Source organism: Polypterus senegalus, chromosome 1 (genome assembly GCF_016835505.1).
Source record: "Polypterus senegalus isolate Bchr_013 chromosome 1, ASM1683550v1, whole genome shotgun sequence".
In the NCBI taxonomy this organism is placed as follows: Eukaryota; Metazoa; Chordata; class Cladistia; order Polypteriformes; family Polypteridae; genus Polypterus; species Polypterus senegalus.
This window is the reverse complement of record NC_053154.1, coordinates 148,023,024-148,048,966: the sequence shown is the minus strand read 5'-3', so window position 1 is coordinate 148,048,966 and position 25,943 is coordinate 148,023,024. Positions and strand designations below refer to the sequence as shown.

General features: G+C 37.0%; 1 protein-coding gene across 9 annotated transcripts in view; it reads left to right on the top strand.

The window, feature by feature from the left end:
- The window catches only part of LOC120533408 (transcription factor Dp-2-like), a 116,420-nt gene that overhangs the window by 58,658 nt on the left and 31,819 nt on the right, over window positions 1–25,943 (top strand). For all 9 annotated transcript variants that reach the window (XM_039760294.1, XM_039760329.1, XM_039760311.1 and 6 more), the window contains 3 exons: window positions 2,461–2,558; window positions 21,136–21,254; window positions 22,277–22,324. In XM_039760294.1, coding sequence (XP_039616228.1) covers window positions 2,461–2,558; window positions 21,136–21,254; window positions 22,277–22,324 — 265 coding nt within the window. The remainder of the gene's footprint in view (window positions 1–2,460; window positions 2,559–21,135; window positions 21,255–22,276; window positions 22,325–25,943) is intronic.

Genomic DNA, 25,943 nt, shown 5'->3' with positions numbered 1-25,943 from the left:
AATTCGTGGTGGCCACCCACAAATAGCAGATGTCCCTGGGTGAAGTCAGATCCTGATGATTCTTAAAGCGTAGATAGTCGCCTCCTTGCCTTCAGCCTTTTCCTTCTTTTTTTTTCCTCCCTCATCCTCTCTCTGCCATTCCCCTTAAAAAGAAAAGTTTCCCACTGAAACATCTTTTCCCCGCTTGGTTGTTATGGTAACATTAGCCTGGTGAATTCCTATTGGCAAGCTATTCCAGATTTTAGGTGCATAACAGCATAAGGCTGCCTCGCCACTTCTTTTAAGTTTAGCTCTTGGAATAATAAGCAGACACTTATTTGAAGATCTAAGGTTACGATTTGGAGTGTAAGGTGAAAGACATTCTGAAGTATAAGATGGAGTGAGATTATTTAAAGCTTTGTAAACCATAAGCAATATTTTAAAGTCAATTCTAAATGACACAGGTAACCAATGCGGTGACATCAGAACTGGAGAGATGTGCTTGGATTTTCTTTTCCTAGTTAAGATTCTAGCAGCTGCATTCTGCACTAGTTGCAATTGATTGATGTCTTTTTTGGGTAGTCCTGAGAGGAGTGCGTTACAGTAATCTAGCCGACTGAAAACAAAAGCGTGAACTAATTTCTTAGCATCTTGCAATGTTATAAGAGGTCTAAATTTTGCTATATTTCTTAAGTGAAAAATGCTTTCCTAGTAGTCTGATTAATATGTGATTTAAAATTCAGGTCAGAGTCAATAGTTACCCCTAAATTGTTTACCTTCATCTTGAGTTTTAATCCTAATGCAACAAGTTTATTTCTAATAACCTTATTATATCCATTTTTGCCAATCACTAAAATTTATTTTTTTTCTTATTAAGTTTGAGAAAATTACTACTCATCCATTCAGAAACACAGTGAATTAAGAGTATCAGAGTCGTCAGGCGCTATTGATAAATACAGCTGTGTGTCATCAGCATAGCCATGGTAGCTCACGTCATGCCCTGAGATAATCTGACCTAATGGAAGCATGTAAATCGAAAAGAGCAGTGGACCCAGGATAGTGCCTTGTGGAACACCATATAGAATATCATGTGTCTTTGAAGTATAAATACCAGAACTAACAAAGAATTTTCTACCTGACAGGTAGGACTCAAAACAATTTAAGACACTGCGAGTTTTATTTATTCAGTTTTATTGACTGTTCCTGCTCACGTTGAATTAGTATGCACCTTATGGTCCATAAGGTCAAAGCCGCACTGACAAAAAAACAGAGACATGGGTATATATGATATTTGGAATAACTCATTTTATGACCTGTATAGTACATTTTGGAAAACATTGTGACACTGATGCAACATTATTCATATTATTCATATTCATTCGCATGCCTTCTTGCACTTGTAATCAGTGACCGCATTTTTTTTTTCTTCTTTAATCCTGCCCATGCAGTCGCTAAATTTTGGTGCATTGTGGTGTTTCTTTTGTACTTCAGGACTTGCAGAGGAAAAAATAGTACAGTGAGGTCAGTTCCACGCTATATGCAATCATCAAATTCAAAGGTTAACAGTTCACACACCCACAAGGACCGTCCTTTCTGCATTTACGGCATGTGTACCCGTTGCAATGTACACACTTCTGTGTCACACTACTGGAAAATATGCACTGAAGCATAAAAAGTTGGGCACACTACTAGCACATGTGCAAACATTAGAGAGAACATTGTTTATACACACCAAGTTATTACAGTCACTCTTATTTTAAACCTAATACCTCATTTTATATTGCCTGTGCATCAGGATCTTCATAATGCCTTTGATGATGATGTATTTTCTCTTGTCTTGATTTCCTGTATGCGAGTAAAGGAATATCCTTTTTTTCTTATGTAATTTCCTGAATGAATAAAGTCCATCAACACTGTGTGAAAAGAATAATTGCCTTCACCCAAATCAACCCTAATCAATCAAGTTGTTGCACTTTACATGAATATTTAAATGAAGATGGTGTTGTTTTTTTTTTCAGAACAATTAGCTTTTTTGATTATTTTCACCCATAAGTTGTCCCACAGAATTTTTTTAAAATGCTGTATTTTATATCGAGGTAGTGGATAAAATGTTTTTTATTTGGTTTACTTAATACCAGTGTCATTTCTGTTACCCTCCTTAATTTGACAAAAGTGTGCTGATATTTTAGTTTTTAATAAAGGGTAGGTCAAAATTCCAGATTGATTTCATTAATACCGAAAGAAATTAAGAAGAAGAAATGTTAAATTTTGGAAAAGACATGCTTGACCTATAGAGAGAATTCTTTGAAATCACTTGGATTCTCCAACAGTCACCACAGTTTTTTTTTTTTCTGCTGCTTAAACCTGGCACTGGGTGGACATAAACTGAATTCAGTTGTAAATAAACAACCATTACTTTCTGATTAAGTTGACAGTTTGACATTGAATTAATTTAGGCTTATTATTTCTTATTTTTCACAGGAGAAATAGCAGCTTTGCAGCAGATCTGGGTTTATAATTTAAATTTCCCCACAAACACTAATTTAGGACCTCTAACCGTGAATGTTCAACCTCAAATGGTAAGTGTCTCTTCTTAATATCAAACATACATTAAATTAAAGTTAGTTTGTGCAGCAGTTCATTTTTTTATTGTGTATAATATGAGATTGTTTTATTATACAAATAATACTAAGCATTTAATTAATATTTTAAAATTTATTGTATAATTTTGCTCTACCATACACCAGTGTACACACGCAAGGCTGGGGGTCTGTAAGTAAGCCCACACCTGCCTGGTGCCTCTCAATCTGAGCAACTCCAAAGTGGAGTCTAGTCCCCTTCCAGGACTTTGGTTGCAGATGTTGTGCTGTACATTCGGGTAAGCCCGACTATATCTAAACAGTACCTCTGTACTTCCCACAGTACCTCTGGTTCCTTTCCCACCAGAGAGATCACCTTCCACGTCTGTTTCAATAGCTGGGGATCAATCCTCCAAGGCACAATGCAATGGACCCTTATGGCTCCTCCTGCAGATGGTAGGCCCTCTGGAGTAAAGAATCATATTGCTTTTTCAGGTTCTGCCCAGCCCGGCTCCCAAGGGTAAAGGCCCGACAACCAGGCACTTGCCGATGACATACATAGCTGCAGGGTGGCGCTCTGGTTTCCCTGTTCTAGGCGAGGTTTCTGGGTCTTTGTTGCTTCTTCAAATAATAGTCATAGGAACTACTCTTTGTATTAACCCTCACCTTGGACAAATTAGCCTTGAGTGACCATACTGAAACAATTGCCCTGGATCAGTGGGACAAGCAAACCTGTCCGCCATGATAAGGTGGCTATTCACAGAGAGGCCCCATTGAACGAGAGAGTCACCTCCCTGTGACTTTGAGTTGGGGGAAGGGCTCTGACAATTGTCTGTGCTTGTGCGCCGATGGTTGGGTCACAGTGCCAGAAGGTGCTCCCAATGGTGGCTTTATCACTTTACTTGGGGACTTTAATGTTCATGTGGGCAGCGACAGTGAAACCTGGATTGGATATGATTGGCAGAAATAGCTTACCCCATCTGAATGCGATCAGTGCTTTGTTATAGGTCCATAATGAACACCATGTTTGTGCATAAGGGAGTTAATAAGTGCACTTGGCATCATAGCACCCTAGGCTGTAGGCAGATCATATATCTTTGTAATTGTGTCATCAGGGGCCTCATGTATAAACGGTGCGTACGCACAGAAATGTTGCATATGAACGTTTCCATGTTCAAATTGCGATGTATAAAACCTACACTTGGCGTAAAGCCACGCATTTTTCCACGATACCTCATACCCTGTCGTACATAAGTTCTCCGCTTCGATTTGCAGACTGGCGGCACCCAGCTTCAAAGCAGTGCTACTGTTTCTGTGTGGTTACCCTTTATTTCTTAGAACCACATTTCTGACGTGGCTTTATAAATACACTGAAACTAACTGCATATTGTTTATTAGTGTAATGCATCTGATTGTAGATTACCTGTAACAGTATAATGGCCCAGGGAAAAGCCATAGTATTCCAAATACCATAACTGCTTTAGCGTTGTTATTCTCACTGCACCTTCTTCTTTTTCTTCTTTCAGCTGCTCCCTTTAAGGGTTGCCACAGAGGATCATCTTTTCCATATTACTCTCACTGCACCACTCAGAGTATTTATATCACTGTATCTGAGTGGGGAATCACAGCAGCAGCTGATCGGAAAGAGAATTATCGGTATACTGTACAGCATCAAGCACACACTGCCAAAGCCACGGCAAAACGTTTCAAAGCCTTTCCTCTACAGACTTCGCGGTTCAGAAACAGTTTCATCCCAAGAACTATAAACGCATTCAATTAATTGCTCCTTGTAGAACTGTCTGTACTTATAAGTACAATCACCTCACTGTAAACTTGCACTACAGTTATAATATTGCACAACCTGCGCCACTTTATATGTAAGCACATATTTACACATGATGACAATATCATTTTTAAGATGAAATGCAGCAAAATATGTTGGTTATATTATACAGATAAAAGTTTAACTTCATTTAAATAATCTGTATTGTTAATAATTAAACATGTGAGGACACGGTGCTGCAGTGCTAGCAAGTTCACGTATTGTTCCTGCCTTGCGCGCTGTATATTTGCTGAGACTGGCGCGACACTGGAAGGATAGATGGATAGAATAATTAAACACGTACTATGAAGATGTTTCAATGTTCCTTAAAAGTTTTGAAGAATCGTCATTGTAAGCTTACAGATGGCTTCACGTCTATTACAGAGCTGATTGTGTGGTGATTGGGTATTTGGAGAAAGAAAAGGAAGGACAGGAATTGGGGGTTAGTACGATTGAAAACGACAGTACTGCTACAATAAATTATTTCATCGAAGGTTGCGCATGGCGCAGCAGCATCTTGTGTGAGACATGAACAATCACTGCGCCACCGTGTTCTTAATAATATGCTTTCATTCCAATCATCATGAAAATGATATCACATATAGATCTCAGTATTTTAATTATTCAGAGAGCTGTAATATCACAAATGTAATAGATTCTGTGTCCTGTCGGAGAAAGAGAAAGAACTGAAGCACGTAGTGATTCACACACAGAGAGCACATCAAATACAAAACAAAGCATTTAGCATGCTACTTTAGTTACGATGGAATTTGAGAAACTAGTAAATTAAATGAATTTAAGATTAAATTTATGATGTTCTACTTTAGGGCGGCACGGAGTTTGCATGTTCTCCCCGTGTCTGCATGGGTTTCCTCCAGGTACTCCGGTTTCCTCCCACAGTCCAAAGACATGCAGGTTAGGTGGATTGTCGATTCTAAATTGGCCCTAGTGTATGCTTAGTGTGTGGGTGTGTTTGTGTATGTATTGTGTATTTGGCACCCTGTCCAGGATTGGTTCCTGCCTTGTGCCCTGTGTTGGCTGGGACTGGCTCCAGCAGACCCCCGTGACCCTGTGTTCAGATTCAGCGGGTTGGAAAATGGATGGATGGGTGAATGTTGTACTTTAATAACAAAATAAACTACGTGATTAAAGTTGAAATTTCGAGATTAAAGTTGACATTTCGTGCTTTTTTCCCCACTGTGTGTCTATTTTTTTTTGTCTGTACCTTCAGATGGTGGGCTACAACTCGCCTGTTCACGGCAACTTTGATATGTGACTTCTTTTTTATTTTAGCACTGTGCAACTTTGTGAACTTGAGCTTTAAAGTTTCTCCGACATGCTATGTCACTCGATCAACTTCCTTTTGTTGATTATACCACTGTTTAAAGCAACAAATAGTATGCTTTTCCTTCGCCTCCACTTGGTATTCGCTGAAATCTTTTATTTTCCCCCGTGCTTTTCCCATTGTCTTTTTACAGAACGCTGAGCTTAAGAGCGATTTATATTGATTTGCATATTCAAAGAGGTGTAATTCTGGGAGAAATTGGGGCAGGACAGCAGGCACGTGCACAAGCATTACTTTTCACGCTGACCGGGATTTATGGAGCGGAAGAACGCGGACGTTGGAGTACGCACGGTTCCTGCATCTGGATTTTTCTGTGCGTAAGCACATTTCAGCTTTTGTGCTTAAATCATGTTATAGTGCGAATTCTACGCACGGCGTTATGCATGAGGCCCCAGATCTGTGATCAAATGTCTTGGACACCCGGGTGTAGAGACAGGCTGAGCTGTCAGCTTTTCATTATCCTGGTTGTGAGTTGGATCAAATGGGTGGGGAAGATGTCAGATAGACCTGACAAGCTCAGATGTATAGTGAGGGTGTACTGGGAATATTTGGCAGATGCCCCATCCGGGAGATCGTCATCTCCCACCTCTGGACAAATTTCTCTTGCATTCTGAGTGAGATGTGTGACACATTGAACCCAAATGAGCCATGCTCTGTTCACTGTACTCTATTGTTGAGACAGCTGCACATAACTTCAACTGTACAGTCATTGGCACCTGTCATAGTGGTAATCCCTGAACTTAGTGGTGGACACCAGTAATAAAGGTAGCCTTTAAAGTGAAGGAGGTCTTCTGAGCTTGGCTAGCTTGTGGAACTCCAGAGGCAGTCAACAGGTACTGACAGGCCAAGGTGCACTGTGATAGAAGTAGCTGAAGCAAAATCTATGGTGTAGGTTGAGTTTGGTGAGGCAAAGGAAAAATGACTTTCGGACGTCCTCAAAGCTATTCAAGTAAACTCTCAGGTGAAATAAGAAGGAAAAGCAGTGTTTCATACATGCAGTTTATACCAGGGATAGAGTATTGTTGATCTAACCTGGAAACTTCCAGGACCTCCTAAATCCCACCGACACGCCTTCCTGGAATGTCTTGGTTGACACACCTTTTCAACACTGCATGTAAGTTGGGAATAGTACCTCTGTATTAAGGATTAAGGAGTCAGCTGTTGGATGAGCCTCAGATTCAGGAGGAACATTGTGGATTTCATCCCGGGTGCATAATGCTGAACTAGCTTTTTAACCTCAAGGATTTTGGAGGGTCTGTGGGAGTATCCCCAACCAATCTATGTGTTTTGTGAAAAAAAGCATATGACTGTGTCCTTCGGGGAGTCCTAGTCCAAGTGTGAAGCAGCTAGGATGCTGTTCCAATTCTAGGTACATGATTCTCATCCAAAAAGGAGTATAGCAACCTCTCCGTGTTAGCAATAGGGTGCTGTCTCAAGCGAAGGTGTTTAAACATTTTGTATTCTTGTTCACGTGCGAGGGATGAAGGGAGTGGGAAATCAACAAGGTGGATCAGAGCAGTGTCTGCAATTATGTGGAGGTTGAAAAGGTTGGTTGTAGTGAAAAGTGAGCGGAGCTGAAGGGCAAAGCTGTTGATTTACTGGTTGATCAGTGCTTCTACCCTCACCCATGGTTATGAGTAGTGACTAAAAGAACTAGATCACGGATACAAGCAGCAGAAATTTGTTTCCTTCTCAAGGCGACTTGGCTCAGCATTAGAGATAGAGTGAGAAGCATAGACATTCAGAAGGGGCTCGAAATAGATCCACTGCTTCTCCTCATTGAAAGTAGCCGTTTGAGGTGGTTCAGACATCTGATTAGGATGGTTCTTTTATGCCTCCCTAGGGAGGTGTTTTGGGCATGTCCAAGTGGGAGGAGACCTCAGGGCAGTCTCGGGACAAACCATAGAGATTACAATTGTTGGCTGGCCTGAGAATGTTTTTAGGCAATGTGTTGGAGGACATAGCAGGGAAAAGAGATGAATGGACATCATTGAATTATGGGTTGTACAATTAACTTAAAAAGATTAAAATATATATTATGTTTTATATTCACATATGCAAAGCAATGGGACACCTCAAAATTTGTCCTAAATTGTGCAAAGAAGTAAAACATTCAAGTTAAACTAAATATACAATTGTGGCCAAAAGGTTTGGCAGTGGCACAAATGTGTTTTGCAAACTTTGCTGCTTCAGCATTTTCAGATTTTTTTTTTTCATGTTTCTATGGTATACTGAAGAACAATTATACAAATTTTGTAATTTTCAAAGGCATTTATTGGGAAATAAATCAAACTTATGTAAAGACTCAATATTTACATTGTTGACCCTTCTTTATAACTTCCACAGTTTGTTGTGGCATGATGGATCATGTGCCAAATCCTGACTGATGGTGATCCATTCTTGCCTTTTTAGTGTTTGGAATTGATCATAATTTGTGGGCTTCTGCTTGTCCACCCGTTTTTTGAGAATTGACCACAGGTTCTCAATGGGATTAAGATCTGGAGAGTTTCCTGGCCACAGGTCCAAACTTTCAAAGTTATGTTCTCCAAGCCAATTCATTATCACTGTTGCCTTGTGATATTGTGCTCCACCATGCTGGAAAATACACAGATCATCACCAAATTGTGCCTGAATTGTTGGCAGAATTTTCTCTTGGGGGATGTTTTAATACCATTCTTTACTTATGGCAGTGTTCTTGGGGAGAATTGTGATTGAGCCCTCTCGCTTGGATGAGAGGCAACCCAACACATGGATTGTCTTCAGGCAGTGAAACTGAAACAGACAGTGAACTAAAAAGTGATTCTTATCCAAATGTGACACTTATGTCAATTGTTCATGTGCAGTGTGCTGTTCAAAAGCTGATCAATGTGCAAAGAAAATCTGCAAGAAATCATGCTATTATTGTCTCAACTGTGACGTTGGATTGTGTATTTCACCGTCCTTCAAGATATACCCCCACAAATGACACATTTTCACACTATATACAGTATTAGCATTATTTTTATTGTTATTTATTATTATTATTTGTATCATTATTATAGTTTCTACACTTCTGACTTTGTACTTTTAGTGTTTTGCACGTTTTATAGTAGAAAGATCAGATTTAATGAATATGTAATTTTTCAATCCAAAAGTGCTATGCTTTTTATGTGATTTGTTGAAAAAAAATGTAACACTAAGGAGGTTAAGCCTATTTTGTTCTCATGTTTGATTACTAGCCTCTTATGTGGTGCCCATATCAAAGTCTTTCTATGATTCAAGGTAAATAATATATCTACCTCTCTGATCATATCATTTTGTTGATTCATCATAGAATTACAGAATGTTGGTGAAACACAATTTACCCTGTCTGAACCCATGTTGACTGTTTTCTAAAACACCATACCTTGACCAATGACACTCTTAACATATACCAATTCTAATAAGGTTCCTTGCTCCGTAACCCTCTGCTTCCTGTGCTTTAGCCAATTCTGTTCTTGCCATGTGCTGCTCAATCTTTTCCCTAATAATTGCTTCCATTAATTTACCAGTGATGCATGTGATACATGAATCAGCCCAATCACACTTTTTATATAATGGCATAATAGTTGCTAACTTCCAGCTTCCTTCAGTGTTCAGATACTTTCTAAAATACACATCAAGAGTTTAGGTAAGTACTCATTAAATTTCTTCAGCACTCTAGGATAAGTGTTACCTCATCCTAGTAATTTGTTAGATTTCAGCCTGTTTAATCTAAGTGACACTTTTCTCTCTACTGTTTACCTCATTAGTAGTGCATTTTAGTGGTTATTGACTTCTCCACGTGTAAACGTCCAAAAAAATAAATAAAAAAGCAAGTTCAGTGTAGGGCCTGGCCAATTACATCATATGCCATTATACCGCACTTAAATTTGGTCTGTACAAATGCATTGGTATCAGTAGACCCCAAGGCAATATTATGATAGACTTTCATTAGTTTTTTTTTTTTCTTCTTAGTATGAAGTCATTTGAGAAGCCACTCTCTTGACTAGCATGCACAATGACAGTAATGAATTCAGAATTAATAATGTACATCCTAAACAATTCCAGGAGCTTGAAAATGTGGTTTGTCCCAATTCATCTCTCTGAAACTGAGATTAGGGCACATTTTTACAAAGGATGCATAAAGTCATTCATTTACTTACTGTTATAAATGAAATACATAATTTTCTGTTAAAATGTTGTTTTCTTGGATCCCCATTTTCTTCACAGCCTGCCAAAATGGCTGCTTTATTGCTTACTCTGTGTGCACAAGGTTCATCACTCCGTAACAAATTGTTTCAAAGATCAGCCATGTATAAAGTAAAAACTGCATAAGTTTTGCTTTCAAATGGTTAGGCATTTGCCTCTGTACACTATAATGGTTACTTATACAGCACTTACATTGTGAAAATTCTTTAGGTAAGCATTTGCCCCTATTCCAGTTTCTTTTTTTCTTACTAAAGTGACAAAGAGGTAATTATTCAGTCTAATTTTTTTAAATGCCCAATCTGTCAGTTTTTGAAAGAGCAGAGGTTAGACTTTCTAAGCATATAGACTTACCTCTGTAAATTGAAGCAATAGCTTTATAGGAGAACTAGCTAATACCCTTGGCTTTGCTCGTGAAGATCTCTTTTAATAAATTGTCTGATATAAAAATATGGACACAATTTTCATTCAGTTTTTGAGTGTGTACTAAGTCTGTGTTGTATACAAAAATCACTCAAAAGGAGCAAATATGTTGAGCAAGGAACCACAATATTTCTCTGTATACAATGTTAGATGTAGCACCCCAGGTTTCTGAATGAATAGGGAGTGAGGTGAACTCACTTTGGAGTACACCACATAACGCTGGCCATGAGGAAAACAGTCATCCCTCAAATCCACTGCTGCCTCTTTTAGAGACTGACCTTCTGCTTTATTGAAAGACATTGCAAAATATACTTTAATTGGAAATTGCAGTCATTTGAATTGAAAAGCAAAGTCAGATGGTATAAGTTTCTCAGAAGCATAATTGGTGCTCTTGTTTACAAAATAAATAAATAATAGAGCCTCTTCACCCTGTACTGCTAAGTCAGTTGAGTCGTATGTCCTCTCGTGTGTAAAAGACCATTATTGATTTCTTTAGAGTTGTAATTTTTAAGCATTAATATAGCTTATTAATGTATCAGGATATATCTTCTCCATTAATATCTATGTCATCTATTAAAGTACTTAAATAGTTGGGGATCTTTATTTTTCCTCCTTTCTCCTGTATTCTACCATCTCCTCATTTCAATAATATATCTGCAAACTCTTTCAAGTCACCCATCAAATGTACTCATATTTCTTTATTTTTTTTAAGTCTCAATATTTTTAGTTACATATAGGACAAGTAGTTTCACCCCTTTAGGGTAGGAGTGTTGCAAAATCCATTCTTATCTCATACCTGGACACTAAAACAAACCTCCATACCAAATTTAAAAATTCTAGGGTTTAGGAGATCCAGTCATTAATCAGTCAGTGAGTTTTCGCTTTCTCATATATATATATATATATACTAGCAAAATACCCGCGCTTCGCAGCGGAGAAGTAGTGTGTTAAAGAAGTTATGAAAAAGAAAAGCAAAGCAAAAGCATATATCTATATATATATATATACATATATATATATATATATATATATATATATATATATATATATATATATATATATATATATATATATATATATATATATATATATATAGCAAAATACCTGTGATTGGCAGCGAGAAGTAAAAAGAAAAGGAAACATTTTAATAATAACGTAACATGATTGACAATGTAATTGTTTTGTCATTGTCATGAGTGTTGCTGGCATATATATATATATATATATACACATATATATATATATATATATATATATATATATATATATATATATATATATATATACATCTATACACATATATATACAGTTATATATATATATATATATATATATACACATATACACACATACATATATATACATACTGTATATATACACACACACATATATATACATACTGTATATACACATATACATATCTACATATATACTGTATATACACATTTATATATACAAATCTACATATATATATCCACATATATATATTAGGGGTGGGACTCGATTAAAAAAATTAATCCAATTAATTAGAGGCTGTGTAAGAATTAATCTTGATTAATCGTATGTAATCGCACACGTAAATTTGCCCCAAATCGCAAATGTTTTGTTTTTTTAATTTAAAAGTGTTTTAGTGGGCTTACAGAATCAAATAATAGACATGGACATGAATATTGTAAACTGAAGCTGTTTTAATTTCTGAAAAAAAAGCTTTTAAACTGCATTTGAATTCAAAACAGAAACAAAAATATCATCCCTGGTTAAAATTGGGCAGACTTAAAAATAAAGTGGTAGTTTAAGTACTTTAAGTAGATTTTCAGAATAGTATTGTCTTTAAATAATTATAACCAAAATTTCAACATAAAGTGCAGTTTTTCTTCTTAAAAAAATAAGTCAGAAACATAAAAGGTAATTTGACCAATTTCATCTTTAAACTCTGAGTAACCTTAGCCAAAATTATTTTGTACATTAGGCTAAAACAGTGTGATCATTGAACATTTTGTAATTAGATGTATTTAGAATTACTAACGGTCACGGAAGTCCAGTGATCCCCAGTAAGAGCCACAAAGTCTGCTTTCTGTAATGCATCTAATTTTGCTTGCTTTTCAGTGTGCACAAAACCATGCTTTTATCAAGGCTTCGCCGAAGTCGAAATGATCAGTCGTAGGAACGCTTTATTCCGACTCTAACATTTTTGTAGCTGTGATGTGTGCATCAGTGTAATGGATGTACCAGGAAATCATGCATTGACAAAAGTTCCCGTTTGCTTGGAATTGAAAGTGTGATTAAATGCGTTATTTTTTTAACGCGTTATGGAGGACATGCATCGAAGCTTCTCAGCTGTGCTTGTACTAAGAAAGGGAAACATTTTAAAAATAACGTAACATGATTCTGCGTTAACCGAATATTTTTTCATACGTCCCAAAGCAAGGAGATGCGAAGGTAAAATGAATCGGTAGCTGCGTGCATACTCAGTGCATCCCTCTCGGAATCGAACCTCGAATGTCGGCATTAGAGGCGAAGACTCTACAATTGCGCCACAGCGTGTGGCTTGTCTATGCTAAAGTGTGTATTATAGATCGGGGTATATATATATACATTTATATATATATACCCGTGTACTGCAGTGGAGAAGTAGAAGTTATGAAAAAGAAAAGGGAACATTTTAAAAATAACCTAACATGACTGTCAATATACAGTATTTGTTTTGTGAGTGTTACTGAGTGTTGTTGTCATCAAGGATTTGATTATCATTATTTCTTTCAATCAGGTTCGTATTTGTAGGATGTGTTGTGTTCAAGTTACATTCCGTGTTTGTCAATCGTTGTAAAGATGACAGGTTTCATTCATCGATTCGTTTCTTACTGCATCAATAAACAGCTCGTCTTCTTCTTTATCCGAGACCTGACACACTGCATGCACTGGTTGTTTTTTTACACTGTCTTCCTTTAGCGGGACATTGACTTTTTCCACCGTGTGCTTTGTTTCCACAGTAGCAGCATTTATGAATATGCCTGTATGTATCAGACGCTTCATATTTTTTGCTGCCTTTTCAATTGTGTAATTCGGTTTTTGTTCACGCTCTTTGGAACTGTTGCCTTTTATCTGTGCACTGCGCCAGTTCACGTGAGCCTCGGTGTACATGCAGCGAAGTTCCCCAGTTGTGCTGGTGCCATCTCGTGCTATGTCCATGGCTGTATTTAATGTTACCTTAGTCCTGGCACTTAAAACTTTCTTTCGCAGTTTCGCTGAGTTTGTGCCAAACACCACCCTGACCATCTCATCTTCCTCTGCATAAGCACAGTCCTTAACCCGTGAATATTTAGTGGGAGTTTGCTATTGGATTGCCGCTGACGGACGGCCTTATATGGGCAGGCACTAAATTACAAACGCCAGCGGCAGCTTGTCTATGAACTTAATTTAAAGTGTAGGTTTACATCGTGCTTTGTTTCCGAAGTAGCAGAACTCATCAATATAGTTGTATATGTCACTCGCTTTCTTATTGTTTCGCTGCCTTCTCAATTATATAATGCATGTTTTCTTCAGCACTTTTGGAGGTCTTCCTGATTTTCTATGTACTGCGTGATTACGTGGGAGGCGTGATGATGTCACACGAAACTCCGCCCCCACGGCGTTCAAGCTCATCTCCATTACAGTAAATGGAGAAAACAGCTTCCAGTTATGACCATTACGCATAGAATTTCGATATAAAACCTGCCCAACTTTTGTAAGGAAGCTGTAAGGAATGAACCTGCCAAATTTCAGCCTTCCACCCACACGGGAAGTTGGAGAATTAGTGATGAGTCAGTGAGTGAGTGAGTGAGTCAGTGTGTGAGTGAGTGAGGGCTTTGCCTTTTATTAGTATAGATATATATATATATATATATATATATATATATATATATATATATATCTATACACACACACACACACACACATACACATACATATACTGTATATGTGTGTATATTCATGGCATTCGTAGTCTGAATCACAATCTGATTGTATGGGTGGTTATCTGCAAGTCGGCGTGTGTGTGTGTACATATATATATATATATATATATATATATGTATATTGTGGAGACTGGCCCGGACACAGACAGGCAGACACGTTCATTTTACCCACCACATGTTTATTTACAGCTATTTACAGTCACAAGTGCACCACAAACCTCTGGCCACAACAATGCCTTGCTTCAGACCGCCTCCTTCTGTCCTCTCCAGCTAAGTCCACTCCGCTCCCGACTCTCGCCATTGTCTGAAGGGAGGCGGCCCCTTTTATAACACCCGAATGTGCTCCAGGTGGGTTCCGGCAATCTTCCACGGACACTCCGTCAAGGTGTCCCCTGACTTCTTCCCCCCAGCACTTCCGGGTGTGGCAGAAGTGCTGAGGTCCAGAGCTCCAAAGGCATGGGGGTGCCCCATGGCAGTGACCACGGCCCCTACAGGGTGGAGCTTCAAAGCTCTGTACCTGTGGCCCCCAAAGGAACCAGGGTGGTCGCCCCAAATGGTCTGGGGAAGGCGTAAGCCCTCCTCCGGTCTTTCTAGGCGTGACGGCCGGGTCACCACCCCAGCCATCTCTGACAATATATACACACAGTTGTGCTTGAAAGTTTGTGTCCTTTACAATTTTCTATATTTCTGCATAAATATGACCTAAAACATCATCAGATTTTCACTCAAGTCCTAAAAGTAGATAAAGAAAAACCAGTTAAACAAATGAGACAAAAATATTACACTTGGTCATTTATTTATTAAGGAAAATGATCGAATATTACATATTTGTGAGTGGCAAAAGTATGTGAACCTTTGCTTTCAGTATCTGGTGTGACCCCCCTTTGCAGCAATAACTGCAACTAAACATTTCCGGTAACTTTTGATCAGTCCTGCACACTGGCTTGGAGGAATTTTAGCCCATTCCTCCGTACAGAACAGCTTCAACTCTGGGATGTTGGTGGGTTTCCTCACATTAACTGCTCGCTTCAGGTAATTCCACAACATTTTGATTGGATTAAGGTCAGGACTTTGACTTGGCCATTCCAAAACATTAACTTTATTCTTCTTTAAACATTCTTTGGTAGAATGACTTGTGTGCTTAGGGTCATTGTCTTGCTGCATGACTCACCTTCTCTTGAGATTCAGTTCATGGACAGATGTCCTGATATTTTCCTTTAGAATTCTCAGTTATAATTCAGAATTCATTGTTCCATCAATGAAGACAAGCCGTCCTGGCCCAGATGCAACAAAAGAGGCCCGAACCATGATACTACCACCACCATGTTTCACAGATGGGATAAGGGTCTTATGCTGGAATGCAGTGTTTTTCTTTCTCCAAACATAATGGTTTTCATTTAAACCAAAAAGTTCTATTTTGGTTTCATCCATCCACAAAACATTCTTCCAATAGCCTTCTGGTTTATCCACATGATCTTTAGCAAACTGCAGACGAAAAAACAGCAATATTTTTTGGAGAGCAGTGGGTTTCTCCTTGCAACCCTGCCATGCACATCATTGTTGTTCAGTGTTCTCTTGATGGTGGACTCATGAACATGAACATTAGCCAATGTGAGAGAGACCTTCAGTTGCTTAGAAGTTATCTTGGGGTCCTTTGTGACCTTGCTGACTATTACACACCTTGCTCTTGGAGTGATCTTTGTTCGTTGATCACTCCTGGGGAGGGTAACAATGGTCTTGAATTTCCTCCATTTGTACACAATCTGTCAGACTTTGAATTGGTGGAGTCCAAACTTTTTAGAGATGGTTTTGTAACCTTTTCCAGCCTGATGAGCATCAACAACGTTTTTCGGAGGTCCTCAGAAATCTCCTTTGTTCTTGCCATGAACTTTCAAGCACAACTGTATGTGTGTGTGTATATATATATATATATATATATATATATATATATATATATATATATATAGTATTTGTCAATAAGTGCATGTCAACCTGTGCTTGTCATCAGCTCAGTTACATCTTTTCATTTTAACCTGCAATTTATTTCCAATAAGGTAACTGATATTCTTTGCTCTGAAAAGAGCCTTCATATATTAATGTGGAGCGAATTGATCACTTTTTATGCAAATAAAAGTTTTCCCAAGCAGATTTGCTGGTTTTGAGTTTAGTTAGACTTTTCAAATGAAGGAGTGATTCTTCTTGTGCATCAAAGAAATCCTCATGTATTACATGTTCTTACAAAGCAGAGGTGCTTTACTATTCCTGGCCCTGAATCAACTGAGAAAAGCTGCCAAGCCAGTTCTGTGAGTCTTTTTTCCTAAAAATGTCAAAGTTTAAACAGGTAGACAGCTGGAAAAGAAAGCTTAGTCTACTGATGGGCATTCCGACTCTTTCACGTGAAGCAAATCATTTGGCTCAGCTCTCGACTCAGTGAGATCTGCTGGATCGTATCGTTTTTAATTTTCAATAAAACTTTCCATTATTATGACCTATGTTTGCTACCCAAAATGCATTCAAGTGCTACTTCTTTTTCGACACTCATCTCATTTTATAGCTTTCTGTCTTGGTTTATTCTGCTTCCTGCATCTTTACGTTTATCATCAAAATCTGTTTATTCAAATGGGGGTGGGGAAGTGTTGAGCAAATGACAAGTGGGAGTCTGAGAAGTATGCATGCTGATTTCATTTTCCAGCAAGACTTGGCATCTGTACACACTGCCAAAAGTACCAATACCAGCTTGGTATGACCATGGTATCATTGTGCTTGATTGGCCAGCAAACTCGCCTGAACTAAACCCCTTAGAGAACCTATGGGGTATTATCAAGAGGAAGATGAGAGGCCCAACAATGCAGACAAGCTGAATGCCGCTATCAAAGGATCCTGGGCTTCCATAACACCTCAGCAGGACCACACGCTAATGGCCTCCATGCCACGCTGCATTGATGCAGTAATTCATGCAAAAGGAGCCCCAACCAAGTATTGAGTGTGTATATGTAGATACTTTTCAGTAGGCCAACATTTCTGTATTAAAAATATTTTTTTTATTGGTCTTATGTAATAATGTAATTTTCTGAGATACCAGATTTTGAGTTTTCATTATCTGTAGGCCATAATCACTCTGTATAATGAATCTATATAATACTGTATATGAGTTTCACTTTTTTAATTGAGTTACTGAAATAAATTAACTTTTCGATGATATTCTAATTTATCGAGATGCACCTGTATATTGGCCTGCCTGAATGCTCCAACCACTTTCTGTTGTTTGTATACTGTACATTTAACTGTGCATTGGTATGTAGACACCAACAACATTAGACCGTACCAGTAATTATTTGCTTTTACTTCATGCTCAGCTTCAGAGACCCCCTGAGAGAAAGATTTAATGTGTTCTCCTTTGTCCTCATTTCCTGCTTTCTGTGTCCTTCTTTGACAAAACTGGACAGTTAACCAGGTCTTTGTCATTAAGTTGGGATGATGTTGTGATAGTTTTCCAGTCCTACCTACATGTATTTTCTTAATTTAGAAGAGGCTTGTGACATAACCTGTTCTATCTTGCATCCATGTAGTTTGTAGCTATATTTTGTACAGCTTTTGTGTAGTCCAGTATAGTTGATAAAATAAATATCCACATGATGTATTTGATAACACACAAGCAGCGTAGTTTGTATCTGTGACTGTAAGCTTGATTATAATGACAAGGTACACAAGCTATTATGGCGTTACTGTGTGTCTTATTAGCAGAAGAGATGCACTTTTACTTAGTGGCCAACTTTGTCTTTTATACAGGTGCATCCCAATTACATTGGGATTAATCCTGCGTTTTAGATAAAATTGCTGGTGGTGGGTTAACCTTTAGCTTACACACAGAAAATTAGTCTATAAAATAAATGGGATATTGTTTGTAGTTAGTGGAGAAAAATCTAGTTCTCTACTGATTATTGTCAGAAATTATTTTATTATACAACAACACAAAATTACCCAAACTAATTAATTATAAAAGACAAATGCTGAATTGGAAATAAATTGCAATTGCAAAACCATAACTGTAAAAAAGAAAAAAGGTGCAGTTAATTCATTACTTGTCTTAAAATATTTTGTAAAAGTGGCATAATGTAATGTAACATTTTACAGCACACTTTTTCTATGACATTATGTATGAAAAAAACTCTTCCTGATCTTAGGTTTATATATTTATTTTCTTCCCTGGCTGAGTGAATCATATTTGTCTCAAGGGCATTTCCCATAGCCTCACTTAGCATGCTTTGTCAAGCGCACCACATTTGCCAAAAATAGAATCGGATGGAGAAGTCACTCACTTTTGCCATATAAAACATTTCTTATTGGCTTTTCTAATTTTTTATTAATTTTCTTTTGCATATAATGTTTTTACCTTAAAGTTTTTTTAATATCCAGAGCAAGACATGGAGCAACAATTTCCTGACACATTGTTGCAAGATTTGTTGCACCAACCAATATTCATTCCTGCCTTATGCTAAGGAATTCTGAATAGACTTTACCTCCATCTGACTATGTAATGGCTAAGGAAGCTCAGAAAATAAATAACTGGATGGACATCCATTGTGAATGCCTACAGTTTTGAGAAAAAACACTAGTGATGATTTAGATTGAGGAAAGAATTTTTTACAGGTGCTTGCTGTACTGCAGGTGGCAGTATAGAGCTACTCAGACTGTTCCTTTTTGTTTTTTATTAGTACAGTGTAAATCATCATCATTACCATTCTGAAAAAAATACAGGATTTGTAGTATATGAAGTAGTAGACTAAAATATATTGCCATTGCTTTGTTTGACCGTGCTTTATACTAGTCACCCACTGGGCAGATTTAGAAGAGTTTTAACATTTCTCTGTTCCCATAAGATTAGTGTGAATTTTGGTAGGTTTTATGCTTGAATTTGTAATAATATTTGGTATTCAAAGCAAATACTTGGTGTTCTACATTAGTTAGCCTTCACTAATAATGTAATACTAATTGCATAAAAAACATGTCATTATACAGTACATTAGAATTAGAACTAGTTAGTTTTAGCCTTTTTTAGATGTACTTACAGTATATGATGTCCCGGAGGCACCGTACTGTTTTAGTCTGCATGTGCCTTATGATCTGCAGTGCTACCGAAAGAGACGTTTTTAACAGTTATTGAGAGAGGTAAATAAAAAAATGCAGATTTAAGAACCTTAGCAGGGTAATATGAGGAGAACATTTACTTATTCTTTTTTTTTTTTTTTGCATCCACTTAGGGTACAGTCCATAAGAGAAAAAGTATATTTTAAAAGTCAAACATGCACATAAAAGCAGTCATTTCTCTACTTTTAGCACAGTAATTTTCTTCTGTTTATTGCTTGTTTCAATGGCAATTTTAAACTATTTAGTTGTTTACAAAATGCATTTTTCTGTAATTTATAATTTAAAATATTTTTTAAAAACACATAAAAAGAAACTAATATGCATTGTTAAGACTTTCACAGCCTGCTGTTGAGGGAGTAGAGGCCAGCTAGGAATGCTCCTTTTGTGAACTAATCACAGTGCTGTGTTGTAATGACTGAAATATGGGACAGACAGTTCTTAAAAATTGCATTAAATTATTGTTTTTTTCTGTTTAAACTGTATTTAAAAAAATGCACTGTCTGTTTTTATCATTGTGTGATATGTCCATTTTCTTACAATACAGTTTATGTAGGTAATTTTTGGGTTGCTTCTGAAAACTAGCATTAGCTTTTCTTGCTGCTTTTATATGCTTATTTTATCCTTTGCCAGCAAATGAACATATTACTAAAATGTTAACATTTTCTCTGAGTAATGCTTTTTAAAATGCTAAATAATTACTTTGATACATGGTCTAATTATGGTCATCATATGCTGGCATATATATACATTGTTATTTACGGGCTATTCTGAGTCATTGACACTAAATATTTAAGACACAGGTTATACCTTAAAGCCAGACAGAGGCTGGGGAATGTCAGTAGGAAAGTATACATTTTGCAGTCACATGGCTTTGGCATAGAGATGCACCAAGCAGTTAAGATGCAGGCCATTGTTGTTAAATTCAAATCATTCCCAAAAATCATACCATGTTATTCATAAAGACAATGCTTTTAAGGTTTACACCATTTTAATCAATAGTTTAATAATAGTAACATCTACATCTTAATATGCTATAATCACAATTATGTAAACTCAGTAATTGCACACTGACCTAAAGTATTTCATTAATACCTCTGATTACATAAAATTCATGCACTTACTGCTCACATATATTACTAGGTTGAAAAACTGCGTTTAAATTTTTTTTTTAATCCAGAAAAGGTTGTTACGTGAATAGTATACCTAGCAATTCAACCATGAGCCTTTTAATCCATGACCAACTACTGAGTATGAGACTATGTTCTGGGTGTAATTTAATGGCTGTTCTGTGAAGGATGACCTTTTGAATGCCATTGTCTGAGTGGAGTTCTCTCCATATAGGGTTTTCTCTGGTGTTTCCAGTTTTCCTGTTTCACCTTTAAAGATGTGTTTATTAGATTAATTACTGATTCTTAGATGGCCATTCTAAGTTGTTGGTGAGTTTATCTGAGAGCCCTACAGTAGATTAATTCCTAATCTATGGCTGGTTCCTGCCTTGAACTGTTTTGCCAAAATTGGTTCTACCCCCCCGTGACCCTAATTTGGATGAAATGAACTTGATAATGATTATTATATGTCCTGTCTGAATGTAATTTAAAATTCACTTAAAATTGATTATCATCTGCTAAATACCACATATTTGCAACATTATTTTATAATTCATCTCATTTTATTTTGCAGATTATAAGCACACCTCAACGATTGCCTACCTCAGGGACTCTTCTGATCGGTAGTCCATTTACCTCAAATCCAACTATGGTCACTCAGAATTTAGCAGAAGCCCCTGGATGGGTCCCAGGGTAAGAAATTTGTATCTCCCTACCCATTTAAGTTAAATTACAAACTTCAGGGTATTTTCTTTCTAATTAAAAAATTCTTTAATAGGTGTGTATAATTTTAGCAAATTTCTCCAGTAATGTCTCAAGCTACTGCCAAAGGTACTGTATGTTTCACAAAGCAGAAAAGGGGTCTGTTGTGTAGTTGCAATATAGACTGAATAATGTGATTGATTTTTCTAAAAGTCACCAAAAACTATTGTATATATTTCCTTTTGTTAACGATAATGCTGTATAAAAGCCACCTAATATTCTTATTTTGTGTACCTAAAATATTAAATCATTGTCTAGGCTGTGTATACTTTAATGTGAATCTAGTTCACAAAATATCAATAATCTAGGATTCATAAACAATATATACACAGCATGACTGTAAAATGTTTTAGATTTTAAGGTTTATTTTTGTGAATTTTACCACTTTCTAACTTTTCTAAATCCTCAGCCAAATAGATATTAAGTATTAAACAAAATTAAATTTGAATAAGACTATGTGAAGAAATAGAAATTAGCATACTTGATTGTATTTTATATTCAACTTTCCCTGCTTTATAAATTTATCAATCACTGATACTGCTGTTCACCACATTATTTTTTCTTACATGAAGTAGTCCTCAAATTTTGCTTGATTTCATAATTAATCTGTGTTAATTTATTTCCTTCAGCCTAGAATTCTACCAGTTAATTATGCTGTTTAAGGGAGTTTTCAGTATTATGCTGCATTAGAAGGGTAACACTATATTAAAATTAATTAATTTTTCATCAATTAAACCTCCTTAAATGTCATTTATTTATACCATTCACATTGTCTTTGTGGGATTTATTATTTATTTTCCCCAAAAACTTTTTATGTTTAAGACAAGATTGTAGAATTCCAGTATTCAAAATTATGAAAAGTGCAATTATGAAAAATGAAAGAAAATTCAGTTGTAATTTCATTTAAGAAAGCATTGAAAGCTTACTCATAATTATATTCTTCCTGCTCACAGGATCAGAAAAAGATCTCATGAGTTTCTGGAATCAGATTTTTCTGACAGGTAATATGTTTTTGTTTAGATATTTTAACTATTCCTACTTTCCTTCCTTTACATGTTTTAAGAAGCTTATATAAGCCAATTTTTAGATCTTGTGTTCTTTTGTGCATCATAGCTTGTCTACATTAATCTATTAGCCAAGTTAAAAATAGAGGCATGATCTGAGGTGAGATATCTCCTTCTGTATGCATACAATGTCCTAGTCATCTTTGAGTTTGCCTTACAGCAATAAGATAGCTGCCTTTTAAAAGAAGTAGTTTGTTTGCTTTTATCTGCATTAATTAGATTATTAATGAACTTGGCTGCAAGTGGTCATTTCTATTTCTATTTAATAAGGAGAGAGAAATATGCCTTATGGTTCAAAGTTTTACATTCTGTTTTATGAACTTACAGTAGAGATTCAATCTTTTTTTGGCCTATTTTACATGTAAACATGTGTACTTAAAATAATTACTTTAATTTCTCATTGTCCTGTAGTCTTATGGATTAGTCGTAAGAGTTAAAAAATAATGATGTTAGTGTCCTTATTGACTTTTTGCTATTTAAAGTTCTTTGCACACGTCTCAATTCAAATTTTTTTATATATATTTGAGTGGGTAGGAGATCTCCAATAGCAATATAAAATGAAACTTTTAATTGTGAGCCTGCAATACAACTGAGCAGATTAGACCTGTGACCTTGTTTGCTTATGATATATATCATGTGTATATACAGTACATCTGGAAAGTATTCACAGCACTTTTTTCACATTTTCTTATGTTACAGCCTTGTTGGATTAAATTCATTTTTTTTCTCAGAATTCTACACATAACACTCCATAATGACAACGTGAAAAAAGTTTACTTGAGGTTTTTGCAAATTTATTAAAAATAAAAAGCTGAGAAATCACATGTACATAAGTATTCACAGCCTTTGCTTAATACTTTGTTGATGCACCTTTGGCAGCAATTACAGCCTCAAGTCTTTTTGAATATGATGCCACAAGCTTGGCACACCTATCCTTGGCCAGTTTTGCCCATTCCTATTTGCAGCACCTCTCAAGCTCCATCAGGTTGGATGGGAAGCATCGGTGCACAGCCATTTTAAGATCTCTCTAGAGATGCTCAATCAGATTCAAGTCTGGGCTCTGGCTGGGCCACTCAAGGACATTCACAGAGTTGTCCTGAAGTCACTCCTTTGATATCTTGGCTGTGTGCTTAGGGTCGTTGTCCTGCTGAAAGATGAACCATCGCCCCAGTCTAAGGTCAAGAGCACTCTGGAGCAGGTTTTCATCGAGGATGTCTCTGTACATTGCTGCAGTCATCTTTCCCTTTATCCTGACTAGTCTCCCAGTTCCTGCTGCTGAAAAATATCCCCACAGCATGATTCTGCCACCACCATGCTTCACTGTAGGGATCGTATTGGCATGACGATGAACGGTGCCTGGTTTCCTCCAAACGTGACGCCTGGCATTTACACCAAAGAGTTCAACTTTGTCTCATCAGACCAGAGAATTTTGTTTCTCATGGTCTGAGAGTCCTTCAGGTGCCTTTTGGCAAACTCCAGGCGGGCTGCCATGTGCTTTTTACTAAGGAGTGGCTTCCGTCTGGCCACTCTGCCATACAAGCCTGATTGGTGGATTGCTGCAGAGATGGTTGTCCTTCTGGAAGGTTCTCCTCTCTCCACAGATGACCTCTGGAGCTCTGACAGAGTGACCATCAGGTTCTTGGTCACCTCCCTGACTAAGGCCCTTATCCCCCGATCGCTCAGTTTAGATGGCCGGCCAGCTCTAGGAAGAGTCCTGGTGGTTTTGAACTTCTTCCACTTACGGATGATGGAGGCCACTGTGCTTATTGGGACCTTCAAAGCAGCAGAAATTTTTCTGTAACCTTCCCCAGATTTGTGCCTCGAGACAATCCTGTCTCGGAGGTCTACAGACAATTCCTTTGAGTTCATACTTGGTTTGTGCTCTGACATGAACTGTCAACTGTGGGACCTTATATAGACAGGTGTGTACCTTTCCAAATCATGTCCAATCAACTGAATTTACCACAGGTGGACTCCAATTAAGCTGCAGAAACATCTCAAGGATGATCAGGGGAAACAGGATGCACCTGAGCTCAATTTTGAGCTTCATGGCAAAGGCTGTGAATACGTATGTACATGTCATTTCTCAGTTTTTTATTTTTAATAAATTTGCAAAAATCTCAAGTAAGCTTTTTTCGCGTTGTCATTATGGGGTGTTGTGTGTAGGATTCTGAGGAAAAAAATTAATTTAATCCATTTTGGAATAAGGCTGTAACATAACAAAATGTGGAAAAAGTGATGTGCTGTGAATGCTTTCCGGATGCACTGTATATAATTATATTATATACACATATAATTTTTATATATTTTTGTTAAATATTTTTTTCCTGAGCTTCAGTAAAGTTTTCACGTCTCCTTGGGAGTAAATAAATCAAGTCTGTCTGTCTGTCTGTCATATTTTCCCAGATCCCTGGTGTTATTTGGCCAGTAAGGGTGTGCAGCAGACATTTTTACCTACTTATCCAATGTTAATTTTTGATGTTTCACAACACCCCTGATATACTTTGTTCTTTTATTATGTTTACATTTTTAAACTGAATATTTGCAAAGCATTACATTGGTAATTTAGTATTTGCTTCTCAACGTTTAAGGTGAATTTCTCCATGATAGGTTTAAATTAATGAATTATTAATCTTCTCCACACAACTAATACCATAATAGTCAAATAACTTCTGGTCCTTGGCACCATATAAAATATGAAATAATTTGATAGAGGGTATTATTCATTTATATTTAAATTTCTGAGTAGAAGGAATGAAAAAGAGAAACATTTTAAACCAGCAATGAAAAATATGCATGTGTATATTGCCTTTTCGCATGTGATCACTTTGTGTTCTGCAGTTTTTGTTTTTTGTTTTTTTTTTAAGAAATATCAGCTGAAACTATTTTTTTCAGAGTTTTAACTCTTTTGGTATAGCACTCAGTAAAAAGCATTTCAAATTGTAAGACTGTTGGACTTGCATCTTTCTGATTTGTTTTTATATTAAATTACTGTATGATTCTGAGCATTCACTAATAGGACTTCTTCTTTTTTCGGCTGCTCCTGTTAGGGGTTGCCACAGTGGAAAATCTTTTTCCATATCGTCCTGTCTTCTACATCTTGCTGTGTTACACCCACATGTCCTCTCTCACCACATCCATAAACCTTCTCTTAGGCCTTCCTCTTTTCCTCTTGCCTGGCAGCTCTATCGTTAACATCCTTTTCTCAGTATACTCGGCATCTCTCCTCTGCACAAGTCAAAGCCAACGCAATCTCGCCTTTCTGACTTTGACTCCCAACCTTCCAACCTGAGCCAACCCTCTAATGTACTCATTTCTAATCCTGTACATCCTTGTCACACCCAGTGCAAATCTTAACATCTTTAACTCCGCAACCTCCAGCTCTATCTCCTGTTTTCTGGTCAGTGCCACCGTCTCTAACCCATATAACATAGCTGGTCTTACTACCGTCCTGTAGACCTTCCCTTTCACTCTTGCTGATACCCGTCTGTCACAAATTACTCCTGACACTCTTCTCCACCCATTCCACCCTGCCTGCACTCTCTTTTTCACTTCT